This window comes from Dryobates pubescens, chromosome 3 (assembly GCF_014839835.1).
Source record: "Dryobates pubescens isolate bDryPub1 chromosome 3, bDryPub1.pri, whole genome shotgun sequence".
NCBI lineage: Eukaryota > Metazoa > Chordata > Aves > Piciformes > Picidae > Dryobates > Dryobates pubescens.
The window spans coordinates 37,523,563-37,545,699 of NC_071614.1; the positions used below are offsets into that span (position 1 = coordinate 37,523,563).

The window sequence follows — 22,137 nt, forward strand, 5'->3', positions numbered from 1 at the left end:
GCCACTTAATCATAACACATTCTTTCTCCCAAGTTACCAAAAAATTAATGGGAAGACCACCAGTGGTGGATGCTGATAAATACGCATCATGTACAGTAAAGCATCCAGAGCTAGAAATGCTGAGTTCAGCTACCAACAGTACAGAGACACACAGGCTGCTAAACCAAACATTTCATTTTCATTAGTACATGCTTGCTAGCTGAAAGTGATTACAAGAATGGTAAGCCATATAGGCTCAATTATTTACTTATTAAAAGGACACTAAGTCTTGATGCTATCATATACACATTTCATGTAATTATTGGTGCTTGGACAATTTAGTTACAACCTTGGCTAGTAAATGAACTAGGGCTAAGCCATCAAAACTGAACTTGACTAGCTACGACTTTGATTTGTTCAGACTGAGCATAGCAAAATTTTTGTGCAGGTCAACTCACACATTGCTAAATATCCTCTGATGGGAAGTTAGGGTGAGTAAATACTGTCTCCAGTGGGCAGTTCAGATGGAATTACAATTTGTCGTGGCTACTAGAAAAGGTTAATATGATATGTATAAGGTGTTGACCAAAGAACTAGATAATCAAGCCTGGCAGAGTTTTATTTACTGATACAGATTCTGCCATTAAAGACAGCATATTGAATGACAGACAAACACAGATGATACCAAGAAACCACAAAATCTAGAGACTAACAGAGTTCAGCAGAAAGATTACTAGGAGCTAGTTAGAGACAATTAGCAGACAGGTTCAAGCCCAGCAGCAAAGGGATTTAGAGCTTTGCACAGTTGCTGAGCTGCCTTAGGCACACTGAAAGTTTGGCATATGAGAACCACAGAATCCTGCCTCCTGGCCAGCATGACAGAGAAACTGCATAACACATATCTTACAGCTTTCACAAAAGGGCACTAATTGACTATGAAGGGTTTACAGCAGCTGTTGTTTGAGGTGTTGCCACAGAGTGATAGCAGCAAGAGCAGAAAAGGCAGAGACAAGTCCCAAAGTAACAGCAACATCACATCCAGTAGGAAACTGGGATGAAGATGTACATATTTAAAAGACTAGAAGACCTGACACATCATCTTAGGAAAAACCACATCACAAGTGTCATCTATAAGTTGGGACCAAGTGGCTACTGCACGTCAGCAAATGCTTGCACAGAGATTTCAAAATAACACGGATTTCAGAGAAGTCAGCAAAGACTTCAAAATACAAGAGCTAAGCAGAGCAAGCCAGTTTGTTAAAACAGTAAAATTTCCACCTGTAACAAAGCACCTCTGTAAATAGATTTACCAACTAAAGAGATAATTAGGGAAACACAACGCAGACACTATCAGACTGATTTCAGACATCAGTCATGTAGATGTCTTCCACCCAGACTGGTTATGCTAAGCTCTTTTTAGAGCTAGTGGAAAGAACAGACATGATTCCTCTCATTTGTTTGAGATGCCTGCTTTGGAATGACATGGCTTATGCCCTACTACTACTTCTTTCCCTCCATTTTCTAAGAAGAGAGTTTCAGTGATTAGCTCAGATAGAGACATCTGCATGTGGCCTCATAAATCCCAGCCAGGGAGTCATCCTGTGTTTTAGCTCCCATTAAGCACAATGCAGGAGGTTGATTGCAATTTTCATATGTGGAAGGCATTTTTTTTTCCCCAGACAGTGAAAGTGGCACACAACTATGTGAGGATCTTGCAGTCAAGAGGGCTGTCTTTGGGGTTGATTTACAATTATTGGATTGACTTTTAGTGAACTTGTTCATTCAAAATGGTCCAGAGGAAATAACTAAATCAGCAGATTAAAATTTTGATCATAATTTTTGCCATGAATTAAAATGGTTAAGAGCTACACTAGCTCTGTCTTTAACAGAAGTTGTAACTCTTTCCATCTGCCTTCTTTTTACACGCTTTGTGCGCCAATGTCATCTGATGGATAATGACTTCCCGCAGAGGGTGGAGAGCAAATTCCCTCTTGGCAACACTGGTACCCAGTGAAACCTGCATGGGACAGGCCTGCTGGATAGTTTAGGATACCATGGGGAAAAGATTTGGCTGCAGCATTACCCACATTACTTTTTACTGCAGTAGGATGTCTAATTTTCATTTCCCTATCAGACTTTCAACTGTACAATATTAATGTGATAGTGAAGCAACAATAACAGAAAATGGAGTTACATTAACTTTAAAAAGCAGGAAAGTTGATTACAACTTAACAGTCTTTTAAAGCACCCACACAAAGTTCAAATGCTCATAAAGGAAGTGATGTGAGGTCAAGTTATATTTATATTTCAAGTTATATATTTTAAAAACATAGCAGTCTGATAAACCTTAAGCTAATACTCAAGGACAAAGCTGGTACTGAGTTACTGCATGTTTCAGTGAGGAATTAAATATTAATCTAGAAGGCTACTGGTAGTTTCTTACAGGTCTTGCCATCACTGAATCTTGCAGTGACAGTTCCAAGAGCCAGACCCCACACTCTCTGCTCCCAGACCTCCTGTTAATTTCAAATAAGATCACCCCTCTGTAGAGACTGGACAAAAAATGTAGGTTATGTGCCTTGCAGCATTAGAAACAGTTATCAAAACCTGTGGAAGTTGCTAAGTTTGAGAGGTTTACCTTTAAAGTTCAAATTCGAATCTCCCTTTATAAATATAGTCAATATGCTGGGGTTTTCATATCCTAAGGAGAAACTTGATGCAACATGAGGCGTGCAATATTTTATGAGGCGTGCTTAACCTCCTGAGGTGTGTCACGAAAAGATTAAGAGGCGGTGTTATTGCTTGCAAAATCACCTGCTATTTCCGGGAAACAGTCATTTACTGGACCTGTCCTTGTCACTGGCATAAGTATAATGTTTTTAATAATCTCCTATTCCTTAAGTTATGTGTTTGAATCAAAATGATGAATATGCTATAGCTGGCAGAATTTTTAAAGATCTGCTCATTTCTATCCTGTTCTTCTGGTGCCATCTAGAGGTTTTGTTGTTTGTTTTTTTTCTTAGTTCTACAAATGAGAAAATACTGTGCCTTATTATATTTCGAAAGTTTCCTTTAAAAATTCTTTTCATTAACATCATATAGGGTGATATTATGACCGAATTTCTGTCTCCATACAAGAACAGATTAATGAAGTGTGAACAAGATTTCAAGCTCTGGGATGTAACTGAACCTTATGGGCTGGGGAAAGCTTTACAGTAGCAGCAAATATTGTCATAAAAACATTATCTTTTCCTCATAAAAAAGCACCTCTGAATTGGCCTTAGGAGAAACTTTCATAGAGCTTGTTTTCAAGAGAATAGACAATAACTTATCAAAGCTGATGCAAAGGAAACGGGTGCTTGGGAGAAATAGCAGCCTTGCCAGCCTCACAGCAGAATGCCAACATGACACAGCTAGAGGTCTGGCCTATCAGCACAACTGGCTGATGTCTTCCTCCCATGACAAGTCAATGATGCTCCATTTCACACTAGCACTGCCTAGAAAAGTGCAACATGAAATTCAGACAACCCAAAACTCACACTCAGTATGACGGAAAATCATTCTAATAGAAGCATTTGCTCCTAAACATAGAAATAGTTAATCCACTATAACAGACCTCTAGATTTGTAAAAATAGCAGATTAAATTTATACTCAGTATTCAATCTCCCCTGAGTTTAGTGTGAGGAGACTCATTCAGTATCAGACCTTCTCCGACAAATCTTTCTTACTTCTTACTCCCCTTCAAAACATTTATTAATTAAACTAATGCTGATGCCACTTTTGTGAAAGGTCTGGGCAGATACTAATATGCCTCACCAAGTATTCTAACTGAACTGAATAGCAGAGAATACTATTTAACTGCATAATATCCTACATCCAATTCTACTTGCCCTCTGGGCAGCTGGCTGCACAGTCACTCTGAAAAGATAGTCTTTTCAGTCAACCAAATTCATTTCCTAGCACTGATAACAAGATTTCTAAATGCGTATAAAAGAATCGAAGGTACACTGAGCACTGGAAAATGTGAAACAGCTTATAGGAAGTCCTTAGTCTTCCGAATATGATGTTCCTGTGAATGATAATTTCTGTACTTCAGCAGAGGATTAACTGTCATAATAAATTATTTCTGTTTGCCTGGAAGGAAATAAGTGAAGCTTGCTTAACTAAGAAGGCCAGCTAAAGGTACAACCAAGATGAGACTAACCTTGTCTCCTGTGCCCAAGGATACCTCTGAAAAGCTGCCATAACATGCAATAATTTGATAGTATCAGCTAAAATTAACCTGTGTACTGGAGAAGGAGATAAGAATAATATTAAATTCTTGCTGATACTCACTTTGTATGCTATGGAAACTAGCTCTGATGCTTCATAAACCTGCTATAGGAAGATTTTGAAAACCTTAAAGGTCTTTCATAAGAAATTAGAATAGAAAAGAAGAAAAGGGTTGGAGCTTCTCTGTTTGGTTTTGGGATTGCTTTTGGTTTGTTTGGTGGTTTGTTGGGTTTGGTTGGGTTTTTTTGAGAGAGGCAGGCTTGGTGAAGTAGTTGTGAAGACAGATTCATACAAAAAAAATGTCTTTATTTTGATAGATATTTGGAAGTTAGATCCTCGTGTTGCTTTCTGCCCTAAAATTTTGTAATTAAACTACCTCACAGAAATATCATATTCTTGCATCTTTAATCTCATCAGACATTTTAACTCAGTGACCAGAGAGAGAATGTAGTTCCATAGCTACAAGAATTTTGCATCACTCTGCAATGTGATTCCTGGCTGTTTATATTGTACTTAAATAGAAACTCACTGTTCATTTAAAAATCAAAGCATCTTTTATTAAAATGAGATTAAAGACTACTTCCTTTACAGATCTAGCCCTGTTGGTTTTTATCAAAGCTACTCAGATATCAATGAGTAATAAAGATGTCTCACAGTCCTCACTTGAGAAATCTGAAACTATAATTAAGCCATCTTCATCTGTCCTTAGATAGTGTACAGTTCCACACCCCCAATTCCTCCTTCAATACTGAAATCCAAGATAAAGTACAAGAGAGAAACAAACCCTCTCAAATCTAGCACTTCACATACTCAAAATGGGTAGGATACCCAGGTCTGGTCTCTTTTTCAGTATTTTTTTTGTGTAGATGGGTGAAGTAAAAAGGATAAAAAAAAGTACTTCCAATTACAGGGAAGACAAAGAATTAGTATACTCCCTTGGTGGTCAGAGATACAAGCTCAAATCCCCATGGATGGAAAGGAGGGGGAAGGGAAAAGCTGCTCTCTTGTCTCACAGATGAGTGCTTCAACCTACTATATCTGACAGCTTGTAAATTAGCTTCTCATTTCCTATGCTTTTCATCTGTCTCAAAAATAAATCACTTTTTTAATCAAGTGAAGTATTTGTTTGCCAGACAAAACAATGAAAGGTTTATAACACATAGATGGGGGGGGGGGGGGGGGGAGGGGGGCAGGGAGAGAGAAAGAGGAGAGAGAAAAAAAAGAAAGGAAAAGGGGGGGGGGGAACCCATGACATTAAATTCATTTAGAAACTGTTCATACTCTTGGTTTGCACACACACACACAACTTTTTTTTTTTTTTAAGTTTGTTTGCTTGGGAAAAAAACTACAAATAAACCAACCCCACCAAAAAGAAAACAAACCACAGCAGCAACTACAACAGCAAAATGTAAAACACACACAAAATAAAAACCACCCCAAACAACGACAACACAAAACCCCTCCAGAGCAATTACATCCATATTTTCCACATTGAAGTTCAAAGGCTGCTAGTGACTCACCTCTGGCTTTCAGCCTTGACCCCAAATACAGGTTAAAATTCTGATACTGAGACTCAGTTCTCCAGGCTTCCCCTTATCCAAGCTCCCATGTCTCCCACAATGTTCCCTTTTCCTTGCATTTGTTCCAGAGACTAGGAGAAGTCACAACAGAGGAGATTTGCACCTAGGATGTTTGTATTAACAGTGTTACTTATCATTAATATTCTTTGCTGGAATCTTCTTAAATTCCAGTGGTTCATCTAGGTTGATAAATGGACATTTATTGAACAGAGAACCTGATCTGAAGGCACCAGCATTACAAACATTCAGTCATATGTTATATGACATCTACATGAGTCCCTGAATGTTTCACGATAAGCACATACTGAAATCTTTGACTAGCAGGACATATCTTCACCCAGAGAAGAGCTCTGTTGTTCGCTGGATAAGGGAAACTCAATGACATAATTATCCTAAGCAAATGAATTGTGGGTATGCCTTTTGGTACCAGTTTAAGCTTACATCTCGACCTGTATTGCAAAGAGTAAAATTAATGTCACAAGTACCATCCAGTGACTGTGATTAACCATAATTTGCATTCTTTATTGAAAGTCAATAGTCTGCATGTTACCAGCTGTGAAATTGTGCAATAAGCAATGATTAAACAATGAAAGAGAGCAAACAGAACTAGTTAGGTGTGATTTGCAGCAGTGAAAAGCAAAGGTGACTTTTACAGTTTTATTAGCAAGAAAAACAAAATAGAACCATGTGACCTATGCTTTAATGAGTAAACAGCAAGCATCTGTAAAGTCCACTAAAGATGAAAATACACTGTAAAACGAGAGTATCACTACTAAATAGAGACTGTCCACTAGGCCTTCATGGGATCAGAGGCTTTAAAGACAAACTGACTGTGAGGAACAAAGCAGGAACCCTCTCTGAATATGTACCTAATTGCAGTTCACCACCTTCACTGATAGGACATTTGCTCTCTGAGGGTGTGGTAGGTTTTTTTTTTCTCCTAGACAGCTGGGAATGGATGCTTACTGTTGGACTGTGCATCTTGCCCTTGCAGAGGGAAACCTCTGGCAGACTTTCAGCTTTTTGCTATTTACAAGTCTCAACCTATTACACATATTCAAAATGGGATTTTACAGATGTAGACAGCACCATAGCACATCTATTTCCCTAAAGAAAAAATCCTATAAACTGTTTCTCTTTGGACCATACCAATTAGTTACTTGTGGGAATATCTCAGCTACAGCTCATATATTCTAATTTGTTAGTCAAACACTGTCAATCTTTAATTATTGGATTTTGCCTGGCCCTAAGGTTTGAGGACTTCTTCCGATGGAGGTATTGGCTTGGGTTTAGCAAGCTGACCAGGCTTAATTTCAGGCATTTTTTCACCATGCCTGTACACGCTTACAGTGACATCCACTGTTTCCCCTCCATACTTGTTCTTGACATGGATACTGTATTTGCCTGAGTCATCTGAGGTTACTCCCTTGATTGTTAAACTGGCATATTTCCCTTGTTGCAATGAAACTGCATAGTGCTCATTAAGTTCAAAGGCCTTGTCATTCTTGAACCAAAGCACTTCAGGGTCAGGATTTCCAAATACAGTACAGGTCAGATTCAGCGTCTGAGGGAGGAAAACAGAAGTTATTTTAAGGATCAGTCAGATTTATTTATCCCAATACATTCTCAGTATTGCTTTCAGGCACTTCTTATTCCTAGTTACTGAAAATAAAACAGGTAACATGTTCTTGAGGTCTGAAAAGTAGAGTTCCTAGTATTTTATTTTTTAATTTGATTCATTCTTTCCACCATATTACTGGAGACTGGGATTTAGTAATAGCCTCAGAGTAACAGTGTCTGTAGATGGTAAGCTGGACTGTCATTTCAGTCCTGCCTGCAGGAGAATACTGACAACCCATTAGTCTGACATGAGGTTCAGGTAATGATAGGACGAAAAACATCCTTGAAGTTTCCCTGTACACAGCAGGGAGGAGAGCTGAACAAATCTTTTCTGACTAAGGCCTCCTGAGGTTATTGCTTAAGATGATAGAATGCAACTAAGTAACAAAATGCTTAGAGCACATAACACAAATCACTGGACATTGATTCCAGGTGCTGGTGATGAGTGAAATGGAAACATTTACCAAATAATACATAAGTGTTGTAAAAGTGTACATGAATGTATAGTGTATTCAGACAATAACTGAAATGACCTAGTAGACCATCCTGGCAGTTGAGATATTTTCCCTAAGGACTGAACTGAAATTGAAAAGGCCTCTAAAATTTCCACATTTGCTCTTCCAATTTTTTAATATAGTTACTGCTGAGCCTCATTTGATCACCATATGTATGTAAACTTCAGGTATTTAGGTATAGTGGTAACAGAATAGATGAAGGAATCATTTAAGAAATATCATTGATTAGCGTCTACTTTGTCCACATTTGCTTCCTTATATTCCCTCTCCTTCACATTTTCTTTCATATTTCTCCAAATCCTGACTCAGAAGAGAGCAGAGAAAGTCCTTCCATGTCCACTCATGCATATTTCTATGAGATATTTTTTCCTGAATTACATCTACTCTGTGACACTTACTCAATCATAGATCTGTGGAGGCTGGAAGAGACCTGTGAGATCAAAGTCCAACTGCTCACCTTGAGCTCGCAATCCCACTACTACTGCTAAACCATTATCATGAAACCATGTAATACAAGCCAGAGGAAATAATAAAACTGGGAGAAATTTTAAGTGCCATATGTTCATTAATAGAGCCATTTACACACTACAATAACTACAAAGTCAGAGAGGAAAGTTGAAGGAAGACTTACATGCTGAGTAAAATCTAGTGACAGTCTAAGTGAGTGGGCACTCTTAAAGAAGTGACATCATGTAGAATGTAGGAGCTAGTCTTACTATAAAAATATTTAAATAAGAGGCAAACTAAAATTTTTGGAAATTAAACTGGTATGCAACAGTATGGGTTTAAATCTGCTGTTTCCATAACTCAAGCAACATTTCATGACTATTGCCCTCAAACGTGACCTCATTTAAGAGCAATTAATAATTAATTCATTATAATTCATAATTATTTAATCATTTACTATTAAAAAACCACACCAGAGAACAGATACCTTCCAGTCATTTTAGGTCATTTGGTGCCTGTTCTAATGTAAAATATAGATGTGACATAAAATTATTTAACTCTCTCTTTAAAAGCACTACGAAAACTTTGCCTTGTCCACATATTTGTGTAGTGGTACTATTCCACTGAATGAGGAAAACTATGCTCTTTCTTTGTGCTGTTACTTCTCACAATGGTACTTACACAACCCACGAATGGTACTTGATCATATTTAATTTAGAGGTGATTTTACAGTTTCTCTTCCTTGTGATCCACTTTGGTTTGCCTGATTTCAGGAATCAGAGATTTTTCTCTTCACGTGTTCAGTCATACAATTCTCACACAAACAGGGTCTCCTGTGAATCTTTTTACTTCTGGAAACACTGCATTTCATTTCCTTAAATTAAGGTTGTAGTTTTGAGGACATGATTGTGTGAGGAAATTACAGCTAGGCTGTGCACCCAGTCAGACATGACTTCACCAAGCTGTTTGCTTACAGTTAGACTGTTAAGATGCTGGTTGTAGAGGGGCTTACACCTAACCTCCTAAAATACTAGCTTTCTTGCTGTGAGGTGACTTGGACTAGCACAGTAAGAAAAGCACCTCATGTGAGCACCCATTATGGACAAAGAAAAATGAGTCAAGATGAGAATCATCTTGGGTCCAGAGCTGTGTAGCTTTCAGCATCCATTTCAAGGACTACACATTCACTAAAGAGACAGCTCCTGGATATCCAGGAAGTGGGCAACACAAAGTTGGAAGAGTTGTGTGCAACCTCTTACTCTGATGATGAAAAAAGACAGTTTCCATATAGAGTAACACAGCTGTAGCCTCTAAAGGTGCACTTTATACAAGTAGAACTTCCTGCTTTCCAATTTGGTGGCTTTTAAACTGATTATATGAACAATTTTTATTTGTAACATTGTAGTTAATAATCCTTGCTGGGCTTCCTTTCATGGTAGTGCCTATTTTCTTTTTTTGGAATAAGGCATAAATTAATATGAACCACTCAAAAAATACTTCTAATGACCGTATAATTAGGCATTCCCTAATTGTTCTGCTGTGAGAAGCTAGATAATAATTTCTGCATAATTCATCTTCAGTGTGCACAATGTTGCAGATTTTTTTTTTTTTTTTTTAAACCACCATTTTCTCTTTCAGCAAGTTTTATTCCTATTCTGAAGCCCAAGTTCCTCCCCATAGGGCAGGACAGGGCACTCAACAGAAAAGGATTTGCTGCAGAAGAAAGGGACAAGAGCTTGCTGTCTGTGTGCGAAGGATGAAAAGGATTCAGATTCATCTTTCCTAGCCTGAAGGTTTGGATGTCTGGAATCTGGAACTTACCCCCAGGATTAAAAGCCTGAATTGCAGTACTTCCTCAGCCCTGTAAGAACTAACAGCATCTCAGACTAACAGTCTTCTCCTCCTGTCTTAATATGCAGAAAGTTTGGGCTGAGGTTGCATGCAATCCAACTCCATTGTGGGAAAAATTCCAATGAAGCACACCAGTCAGATTCATGAAATTTCATCTCTACCACTGAAGCTGCCCTAGGAAGGGGCTTGGCAAAGATTTACCAATGACAACTTTGCATCTAGGTATTTATCTATCACTGGTATTAAAAAAAAAAAAAAAAAAAAAAGTATATTCACTGGCCTTCAGTCTCCTTTAATTGTATATTGTATGGGGCTACCTGCCAATATACAGGAAGAGGAGAGAGTTTAGCTCCTTGGCCCAGGTAAGTTCTTAACCTTCATTTAGTCTTACCAACCATAACTGTTTATTTCTGTCATGCTGGAGAATAAGACCTAACTTTTGGTTTTGTATATGCTGCCTCTTAGAGGGTAGCTGCTCCCTTCTACCTCTTCAGTTCTTATGTATGGCAGTTCTGGACTCCCTTGAACTCCTCTGTTCAGCACATGGCTGAAAGCCAGCCCAGATTTGACTATGCAGTTCACTGAGAGCCTCCACATACTCAGCACAAGGTCAGCATCTTTTGAGGCTGAGCTTGCTTGCTAATGTGTGAATCAGACCCTTCCTCCTCCAACTGTATAATCAGCTTATGAAAGCTGTGCTCACTTAGGGTTTGTGTCTCAATTAAATGGCTATTATTAGGTGGCTTACATTGCCTATCTTTTACTTTCAGCTTCTACAAAACCACTTGCATTCTCTCCCTTTTTGCCACCAAAAGAAACCTCCTGCCAGTCAGCATGACTCATTAAAAACACTATCCTTACCTTCCCGTCCATTATAGTAACAACATCAGGCAAACCTCCGATGACTTTACCACGATCTAGGAGTGAAAGAGAAACACATGGACCATTTGAAGTTTAGATCTCAAAATTACGATCTCAAAATTACTCATTTCTTTACAGTTTTTTAACTTGGTTCCATATTTATCACAGCCTCTGTTTGGACTTTTCTTTACAAAAATTGTAGTTCCTGGTTAATTAAATATAAAATAATTTTTTTTTTGGTGTGTGTGTGATATTTCATGTCATTTCTTTTTAATGTACTTGATGGTCCTCTCAGATTTTTTTTAGCAGAGGTGATGCTATAGCATTCTGAATGAATACACACAGTTTTGAAGATACTGCTGGGCTTGACAGTTTGTGCTCTGGGCACAAAGCAAAGCAAGGAGGATGCTTTTAGCAATTCAGTAGTATTTAAGAACAAAGAAAAAGTCATTCTGCCACTCCCTTTGTGGGCAGAAACATCTTGTCATTACCAGGGTAATTAATATCAAAGTACCAGAATTCATATAGTAAACTTTCCCACTGTCAGTATCTAAGCAAGCACTGTCCAACAAGGTAATTTTTCACTTGATCGGTAAATCCTGATATTCAGAATCATTAGCAGCTTTAAGAGGCAGCATATGCCCTTTTATGATACTCAGAAGCTCACAACTCAAAACCTTTATAGACACAAGAAGGTAGAGCAGAGGCTTGCAAAAGGTGTAAAATTTTTAATGGGCTTCCATTGGAATTAAAAACAAATAAAACCACAAATTAACATTATTATTGCAGTATTATGTATTAACAGGGGATTTCTGCAGCCACAGAATGCTATCCAACACATCATTAGGAATATTTTACAGAGAACACTAGTCTACATCGTAGAAGACCTTTGATAAAATGTAAAATAAACTTACTTTTCTCAGCAAAAGCAGCTGCCCTAAAATTGTGGAGGAAGAGAAATATATAAAGTTATTATTGGTTTGGGGTTTTTTCCTGTAAGTAAAGACACTGTTTTCAAATGCTGTAACAACAAAATATGTAACACTTACTTGAGTCTCTGGAATTCTGCAAATGCATCATCAAAAGCTGAAACAGTCAAGAGAGTTGTCCATTAACAACTTGTCCTTCAGGTTCAGTACAAACATTACAGACAGACATGTTAAAGCTCTTTTAACACCGTTAACAGGCTTACACAGTACCAAAATATGATACCAAATCCCTGAAACTCAACAGCACCGGTGGTGCCAGACAAGACTAAAAAGATCAAGTAAACTGCAGCTTGTTCTGACTAAAGACTTTCCAGATTTACTGTCATTCCTCCAATTGTTGCCAGTAAACTCTATTTAATCCATAAAAAGTCACCCTTAATAAATATACCTTGCCCAGACAGATCAAGTGTGCGTTTGTAGGATTCCTTTTCACCAAAGATTTCAAAAGTGTAGTTCCCCTTATCTTTTTCAGTGGGCTCACGTATCTGCAGCCACGCAACATTCTCTCCACCTCCAATCTTCATCTTTTCACCAGAAGAAATCTTAGAGTCTCTAAAAGAAAAAAAAGTATATAGGTATAGATAGCTGGAGCTTTCATTCCAAAGATTTGTTTACCCTCTTCCCATTCTCCTTTCCACAGTCATCTGTGTTTGTATTTATAGACACAGCTATATTTATAGTCAGCATTAGCTTCTCTTTGATCAGTTATTTTATTTGCCCACCCAGGGCTGATTTGGCTTCATAGCTAGAGAGTTACTTTGATGAGAAAAGGCAGTTTTTACTATTTCCCTTTACAAAAGATAAAGGCATTGAGTTTAGCATACCAAATTAGATGCCTGGATAGAAACTACAATGCATTAGAATATACTACCTATACTATTCCCCACTGTGCCATGAGTGGATGATGCAGGCTGGCTTTAGGACTCCTATGTTCCCTGCTATGCAGTATGGTGAATAATTCAAAGACAGCTAGAAATCTACATGGTATGTTTCATGATGTGCAGACAACAGTAAAAAGAAAACAAACCAACAAGCAAGCCAGCCACCCACCCAAAAAAACCACACCCATGGATCATCTAGCCTTTCAATTTTTCCAGTTTAAAAGTTATGCTACAACCCTATTTGAAAGAGCAAAGACATTTTCTGATGCTGGAGGAAGTTGGTTGGTTTAGTTCAATTTAGCTTTAACAGCTCTGGCTTATAATCATTGTATTGACAGAAGAATTGAAATTTTATTTATCTGTGTTTAGTGATGTTCAAGATAAACAATATGTAAGAAATTCTGTAATCTGAAATATTAGTAGAAGGAGTGTCTACATGAAACAAATACACACACTGCTATTTCCATATAAGTCAACACACCATTATCTTATCTTTTATTTCTGGGAACTGGATGGTGGAATGGACTAAATCACATTTACAATTCAAACAGATATAGGCAGAGGCAAAAAAAAAACCTAATTTCTTTGCCTTTCCATCATATTAGTAGCACATTTATTGAAAGAAGGAGCAGAAAATACTGAATACAAAGTTTCAGTTACAAGATTAGCTGCACACCCTTGCAGAACTTTTCTTGAGCTCCCTGAAACTAATAATCACTGACACTTCTTGGGTTGCTGTCTTGATAGAAATCAAGGGCTGGACAGCATTGAGACATTAGAACATGCTGATAAACCAGTCTCTTCCTCCCCAAGACACACTAGTTCACTGTATGTCATCTTTGTAGACCAAGAAGGAATGTGGAAGTTGAAACCACTTGAAAAGTTTTAAAATCCTTCCAAACCTGAACTACAGTTTCAAACAAATGAGTGCCTGACACAGCAAAGCATTTGAACACATAGTTAGCTGTAAATACAGAGATTAATACAGTGTGTCCAAAGTAAAAGATTATCACCCTCATATTATATTAATATTAAACTACTGGGAATGTAAGAGTTCATTTTTTAATTCTATTCTCAAGATATTCTGTGTCCTATTGACTATATTTTCAAAGAAAATGAACAGAAATAAAGTATTTTGGGTTACTTAGGACTGCATCTGTTTAGAAAAAATAAAATATCCTTTCTCATTAGAGGGTTTTATTAAACTGTGAAAGCAGATCCCTGGTATTCACCCACTGCTGGAGGAGAATGTCATCCATTTAAAGAAAAGAGCAGTCCTGAATAGAAAACTACAATTGAATTTTTTGCTGTCTTTGAATCAGCCAGATAATATAGTGAAAGACAAACAGTTTTTCATTGAATAAGAGACCAGAATATTATAAGTTCATTTTCCTGGCTGTTACAGCCCTCCTGATAGGTATTGGGGCCAGGCTGATAACATTTCTTTTACTGTATATACCAGTGAAAAGCGAATATAAAGTGCAAGAGAGAAAGTCATTAATATCCAATTAATAAGTGACAGAATAATAAACAGAAAATCATAAATAATAAAATTGAAAAAAAAAAATATTCTCATCTACCTGTGAAACCAGTTGACTTTCATTTCTTCATTGTAGTACTTCAAGAAACACTGGAGCCTTATTCCTTCCTCAGTGCAAAGGATCTTCAATTCAGAGGCTGACTTACCTGTGTAAAATGGAATATAGGCCAGTGGGACAAACAGGAACCTGTCAAATGGACTACTTGTGTATTGGGGGAGGGGGGGAAATGAATATTTATTTTTTTTAAAAAAATCTAACTTTGGATCATGATTCTCAACTACTACAGACAACTGCTTGTGTCTCTGATTTATATCTGGTTAAATTTCAGTATGAGCTTAGAGTTTTGTTGTCTTGTAACTAGCAAGATCCACTGTGAAATAAGTAGTTAATGATGCAACTGCCATGAAACAGAAGTGCCATGATTTTAACTGTGCTAAAATTTTGTTCTTGTGCAACCTCTGTTCTTTCAGTGAAATGACTTCAAATTTCTCACTGGGAGCAGGATCAGAATTTTGTTCTCATTGTACCAAGGTTCACTTGGGAAGCAGGAAGAATTGTTGTAGTATCTAAACCAAACAAGCCAGGAGGAATGATACTTTGCTCTATTTCAATGCTGCAAATTAGCAAGGTCACCTGCCTATTCAGAAACTTAATAACATGTCCATAGTAATGTAAGCATCATGATTCCCAGAGATTTCTCACTTAAAATAAAAGTTGTCTGCCTCAGGCTCAGATGACTAACATAAAAAAAAAACAACTTACATGAAAATCCAAGACATCATTTACTTACCACTGACTCCACTCAATGCCAGAATTATATCATCATACACTGAAGGAAAAAAAAAAGGAAAACATCACAACTCAATCGTAATACAGCTTTCTTATGTTCACTTTAATTAAAACAGCATGGGAAATCTTCACATCCTTGGGGCGGGGGGGGGGGGGGGGGGGGGGTGTAGAAATCCACCACATTAAAATTGCAACAGGTATGAGGAGATTGTTTGTGCACAGTCTATGAATTCTGTGCTGTGTCACTGAATCTCAGCTGCTAGTGAAGTCAGCTGTCTGCTGTCAAACCTCTGTATCCCTTAGGTCAAAACCAATGAAAGGTCATTAAAACTAGATAGTTCACATTTGAAGGAGAGTATAAAGAAAAAATATCACATTCTATAGGTGAAAACAATTTTCACCTGCTCCCTACAGGATTGCATTTGACAAATGTAAACCCCTTCAACAGCAAGTGGAAGAAACCAGATGTCATACAAAGCTTTTTGAAATATCAGAGAAATGAGTTGGTTTGAAGAAGGGGAGAACCCTGGAGACAAGAGCAGTAGGGAACTGTTGAATAACAAAAGAGTCCTATTCAGTGTCACTGTGTAAGATGGAAAGGAAGAGAATAAAAGGACTCTGAAATTAGTCTGAAAAAAATGCATATTCAAGGCTAAAGAACTTTTATGAATAGGGAACACAGTGAAATGTATGACTTTCAGAAAACACTAGTTTGTGTGATTAGTCTGTATTGACATATTTTATCTCTGTTAAAATAAATCATGACTCACTTCTATAATCTTCTGCAAACTCCAGCATGCTTCAACTGGCTTGCTGATGTGAGAGCATGAATTACATACTATATACACTTTACATTACAGATATCTGGGAAAGCAGGGATAGATAACTTCTACTGTCTAAACAAGATGTCTTTTTCTAAAAGAATTATGGTTCGAATTTATGAAGAAGAAAAATGCCTGAGGAATATATCCAGTAATGATACAGCCTTCTGAAGAAAACCACAGCTAAGAACTCATTCTGATATTCAACTTTTCCTCTTAGCTCAGGTACTTGCCCAACTTGATTTAAAAAAAAAAAAAAAAAAAAAAAGGGAAAAAAGTTGTGATCTTTGGTAAATTGAGTTAGTTTTGTACATGTCTTTCTCCCTCTCTTAGGATCCAGAAAGAGCTATTCATTGAGTCAATTGACTACATGCAGTTAATACGAATCCAAGTTCACTTTGGTGTAGTCAAGAAGCCAAGAAGCTCAGAGAAGATCTATTAAAGCTAAATAAAAATCATTTATCTTGGCAACAGATCATTCAGACTCAGAAGCAAGCTATCTGTTTTTAGTGAGCAAATTGAAATACATATATAATTACAGTAACTCACTGTGACATCTCATAACACGCTAAAACTTATTTAAATGCCTATGGTTGGTGCCTTTTAGACAAAATTCTCTTACCTGTATTTGTCTTCATTTGAATGTGAGTGCACGCTGAGCTTTAAGTAACCTGACTTATACAATCTGCACTCTCACAGGGCCCTGGTTATGCTCAACTTCTGTTCATCCTTTACATTTCAAGGCTGACTCCATCACATTGCAGATGCAGTGTTTGATTTAACACTTCATTTCTTGTGGTTTTACTGGTTGACATTTTAAAACCCCCCTAGATCCACAGAATTAGACACTGAATTCTCCAAATGGCCATTTCACTGTACATGTCCAGCATAGCACAGTCTTGCCATACCTGAAGTACAGTTTCTGGAATCACGCCTAAGCATAAGATGGAGAATTGCTGTACCTTTTGTTTATTCTGTCAAGCTATCCCTCGCTTGAAAATTCATAGACTAAGTGAATTATATCTGTGTATATATCAAAGGACAGGAAGGGAGGAGGTGGTTAATGAGGATATGTGGGATCTGAGCATGGCAAAACCAGTACAGAATAAGGGGCAGAGATTTCACTGGGTTTAGCTTCATAGCAGCTTGTATGATGGTGTGTCTTGGACTTGTGACTATGTGCTGAAAACACAGGGATGTTTCAGCTGTTATGCAGCAGTGCTTGTACAGTCTGAAGGTCTTTTAGTTTCTGTTCTTCAGACTGTCCCACAAACAGGTAGGCTAGGGGTGGATATTGACTTATGAGGTGACACAGCTGGGACAGCTGACCAAGAGGTATTCCATAAAATGTCAGGCTCAACAATAAAAGCTGGGGAAAGGAGCAAGGCAGGGAGGGGAATGGCGTGCAGAGATACAGTGTTTGTCTTCCCCATTAGGTGTGATGGAGTCCTGCTGTCCTGGAGATTGATGAACGCCTTCCTTCTGATGGGAAGCAGTAAATTAATTCCTTATCAGAAATGCAAAGGACACAAAAAAAATTTTCTACTTTGCCATTTGCAGGGACAGATCTTTGATACTTCTTGAGAGCATGTAGAGATCATTATTTCAGAGTAAACCAAATACTACCTTTTCCTGATAATTCAAGAGTAGATACATCATGACCTCTGTCATCCGATAGAGATGCCTTATAAACTCCTTCATCTTTGCGAGACAACTACAAGGAAAAAACGAGATGTTTACTGACAAACTTGATAAAAATACAACATTTGCACAACTTTTGCATGATTTTGTAAATCAAACATACATAGTACCACAGTCAGGTTAAGTAATCTTACCAGAGACGAGGCAGAAACTATGATTGGTTTGCCTTTTTATGGAGCTATTAGTTCTTAAGCTTAAACATATTCAGATTTCAGTTCCAAAAAGACAAATAGGATTGATCCTGGTCAGCAGAAATTACAAGTAGAATAATGACATAAGAGAAGATAACTTCACCTGACACACACATTTTTTCTCCAACAAAAATGATTACTTTAAAACAATGTATAATATAACAATAGATCTCTATACTTTACCTGTCCAAATATCAACTATTAGCTTTCATTCAAGCAACAACTGTACTAAAATTGTATCTATACTAGGAAAACAATAAATTCATTATCTTTGGAGAGCTTACATTCTAAAATCTAACACAATACTGCATTAAAGGCAGTAAAGGCTTGGCTGGGTTGTTTTGTGGTTTGGGGTTTTTTTTGGTGAGGAGAGGGGTATTTTAATACCTGAAAATACATAAATTGTTATATATAGATTGAAGGTTATTTAATTGAGGTGTGGATTCATACACATCCACAAGCAATTAAATCATAGTAGAAACATCATATAATTAAACACAAGTAAGAAGAGCAATTTACAACATGGAGAAACCATCCTACCCCAAAATAGTCTGATCAATTAAAATGAAGCCACTGGAAAGTCAGGGTCTTCTTGTAAGCAAAATGAAGGGAGGAAATTAGAAGAATATTAAACCAATCAATAAAATAAATCAATTAAATTGAATGCACATTATGATGAAAGTAGACAAGCACAATCTGGGAAGGTTTTGGCACCTGGCAAAGGCAACAACAATGCAGGCAAGGGCTTCAGACACTTGATAGATTATCCTATTTGCATAAAGATAAATTTCAGTAAGTCAAGTTCCACAGACCTATTCATTCTAGGTGATAAAACTTAGACACTGACAGAAATGAGGTGCTTGAACAAACTGAAAAATTAAGGAGCAATAAGAAGGAACAAGATAGAGTTCACCTAAGGATGCTGATGCACCTAAGCGTGAACTGTCTTGATAACAAAAATAGATGCCCCTTTACAAGCATCAGTTAGTTACTACTTAGTTGAAGGGCAGCAAATGTGTTTTTCTTAAAACATTTCACAGAAATCAATATAGATAGTTTAGTGCACTGCCTGGCAAACAGTGCGTCAAGCAGAAGATGACACTGTACCTTAGGAATACTGAGGTGACATTCTTCCTTGTGCAGATCAGGTGCCTCATCAACCTCAACCCCAGAACCATCCTTATACCACTGGAAAATAGTCTCCTTCTTTGTGTTTGCAACCTGTACAACAGAAAAAGCACATGAGCTTGGCTACATCCTGAAGAAACTGGACCCCCTATTACAAGAGGGATATGGATATGCTGGAACATGTCCAGAGAAGGGCCACAAGGATGATCAGAGGGCTGGAGCACCTCTCCTATGAGGACAGACTGAAAGAGTTGGAGCTGTTCAATCTGGAGAAGAGAAGGCACCAAGGTGACCTAATTGTGGCCTTCCAGTATCTGAAGGGGTCCTACAAAAAGGCTGGGGAGGGACTTCTTAGGATATCAGGTAGTGACAGGACAAGGGGGAATGGAATGAAGCTGGAGCTGGGGAGATTAAGACTGCACATGAGGAACAAGTTCTTCACCATGAGAGTGGTGAAACCCTGTAATGGGTAGTCCAGGGAGGTGGCTGAGGCCCCACCCCTGGAAGTGTTTACGAGCAGGCTGGATGAGGCTCTGGTCAGCCTGATCTAGTGTGAGGTATCAAAGTATCACTAAGGTTGGAAGAGACCTTGAGGATCATCAAGTCCAACCTGTCTCCACAGACCTCATGACGAGACCATGGCACCAAGTGCCATGTCCAATCTCCTCTTGAACACCTCCAGGGACAGTGACTCCACCACCTCCCTGGGCAGCCCAATTCCAATGACGAATGACTCGCTCAGTGAAGAACTTTCTCCTCACCTCAAGTCTAAACCTCCCCTGGCGCAGCTTGAGACTGTGTCCCCTTGTTCTGGTGCTGGTTGCCTGGGAGAAGAGACCAACTCCTTCCTGGCCACAACCACCTTTCAGGTAGTTGTAGAGGGCAATGAGGTCACCCCTGATCCTCCTCTTCTCCAGGCTAAACAATCCCAGCTCCCTCAGCCTCTCCTCATAGGGCTTGTGCTCAAGGCCTCTCACCAGCCTTGTGACCCTGCCCATGGCAGGGGGATTGGAACTAGATGATCCTTGTGGTCCCTTCCAACCCTGACTGATTCTATGATCATGCTGTACTTTCAACTAAGAAGTCTGTTTTTTATAAGTGTCAAATAAAACTAAATAAAAAAAAAATATAAAAAACAACCATATCCTACTAAGTAAATATTAGTCCTATATTTATTTGCATCAGAACACTGATCAGAAGTATACAGCTTGCAGTGTTAGAACCCTGTCAAATTCTTAAAGTCAATCTCTTTCCAATCCCTTCCCTCAAAGAGTTTTGCACCCTTGCTATGTGTTGGCGGTTTGACTAGAAGTACCTGCGAGAGGCATCTTTGAAATTAGAGCTGCTAAGCTCTCTAACTATGTGTTTGCCATGTGTCTCTGGAGAATTGTAACATGGATATTATACCCCATTTTAGAGGTACTTCATCCAATAAGCAATATCTTTCAGGGCTAAACTGCAGACAGCTAGTGAAATTACTGTTCTGGAAGCATGCGAGTCTTCCAAAACGCAAGGTCAACAGGGTCTTTTTTTCTGTCTTCACCCTCCCCTCCGCCCCCCCCCCCCCCCCCATTATAGTGTCCTATGAGACATACAAACACTTGAGAAATCCTACAAATTTCAGTGCCTCCCAACAAAATGAGGCTTAACAACTTAGTGCAAATACAGAGAAGTTACTTGAAAGCCAGAATTTTGCTGTAGCAGCCGCAGCTCATCTAAGCACTGCATAAACAGACTACAGCTATACCTCAGCTAGAGCTACAATTTTGAAATATAAATTGTGTATCTGTGATGCTTAAAAATATAGCTGGACAAATGACCTCAGGCTCCAAATTTCAAAAGAGCTAAAAGCACTTCTTAAAAACCCTGGCAGTATGTTTTAATTTTCTCTCTTTCAGAAGCACTATCATTTATTTGATATCGCTATCCCCATAAACCCTTCTGAAAGTACAAAAATGCCATCGTGTTTTCCTGCACAGCCTGAATTCCCAGTGAGCACAGCTTTGGTAGGAGGACAGAACCAGCAGGACATTTTTTGGTCCCTAGGCACTTGCTTTAAAAAGTCTCCTTAAAGAATAGAGGGGAAAAAAAAAACTAAATTAAAAAAAAAAGGATAGAAGGCAGCCCAGAAGTTTATACAGATCTGCAATGGTTTTCAAGTGGCTCACTTGAAGGAAAAAGTATGCCCCAGTTTCTGACCTCTTCATATTATACTGTAGATGAACAGTTCTGTGAAAGCTCTCCGTAGGGATGACTAGACAAATAGAAGGGCTTCATACACAGATAACAGGATATGACTATAAAACCTGCCCAAATTAATCACACATATTACTGCTTAACAACCAGTGTGGTTGCTACAGATTTCTGACAAAGCATTTAAGATCATAACCCAGCCCAAAGCAATGCCTTACTTGAGAACAGTGATCAGCCCCCATAAGGAGGCACAACCAGCACCCATAGATGATACTAGAGTTGCCAACAACCCTACTCCTACCCGACCGGGGGGCCACCAGGCCCCCCGGCCTTTGTCCCCCCCCCCAGTGTAAACCATGGGGACTCACCAGTGATGAAAAGGGGATCCTTCAGCCCAGATGGGCTCAGCTTGGGGCTTCTGCCTTTCCTAGGGGGGATTAAAAAGGGGAGTGGGCAGGAAGGGCAAAGTGGCCACACCTGGGGTGGGAGGAGACTCCAACAGAGCCCAGGTGCTCCTGCATTTGAAGGGGAAAAGGGGACTGAAAAAGGGCAGATGTGGTGGGAAAGGGGAGGTGGTGGTGAAATAAGGGGATTTTAAAATAACTTTATTTTCCATAAATCTTCCGTAATGCACAACTGCAGTTCATGGTTTGCTTTGGTCCATGCGAAAACAACAAGTCCATTGGTACTTCATAAAACATAGCACCATGGTGGCTATTACAATGAAATCTTTCCATTTTGCTTGGTGGGAAAATCTGTGCTTTTCAGATCAAAATA

The 22,137-nt window shown here is 38.5% G+C and overlaps 1 protein-coding gene across 1 annotated transcript in view; it reads right to left on the reverse strand.

The window, feature by feature from the left end:
* Nucleotides 1-6,884: 6,884 nt before the first annotated feature.
* The window catches only part of MYOM2 (myomesin 2), a 73,308-nt gene continuing 58,055 nt past the window's right edge, over nt 6,885-22,137 (reverse strand). The window contains exons 28-36 of the mRNA XM_009910273.2: nt 19,147-19,260; nt 17,774-17,861; nt 15,328-15,366; nt 14,577-14,682; nt 12,504-12,667; nt 12,176-12,212; nt 12,041-12,063; nt 11,127-11,182; nt 6,885-7,396 (exon numbers count right to left, since the gene is read on the reverse strand). Of these exons, the coding sequence (XP_009908575.1) occupies nt 7,079-7,396; nt 11,127-11,182; nt 12,041-12,063; nt 12,176-12,212; nt 12,504-12,667; nt 14,577-14,682; nt 15,328-15,366; nt 17,774-17,861; nt 19,147-19,260 (945 nt within the window). The 3' untranslated portion in view covers nt 6,885-7,078. The remainder of the gene's footprint in view (nt 7,397-11,126; nt 11,183-12,040; nt 12,064-12,175; nt 12,213-12,503; nt 12,668-14,576; nt 14,683-15,327; nt 15,367-17,773; nt 17,862-19,146; nt 19,261-22,137) is intronic.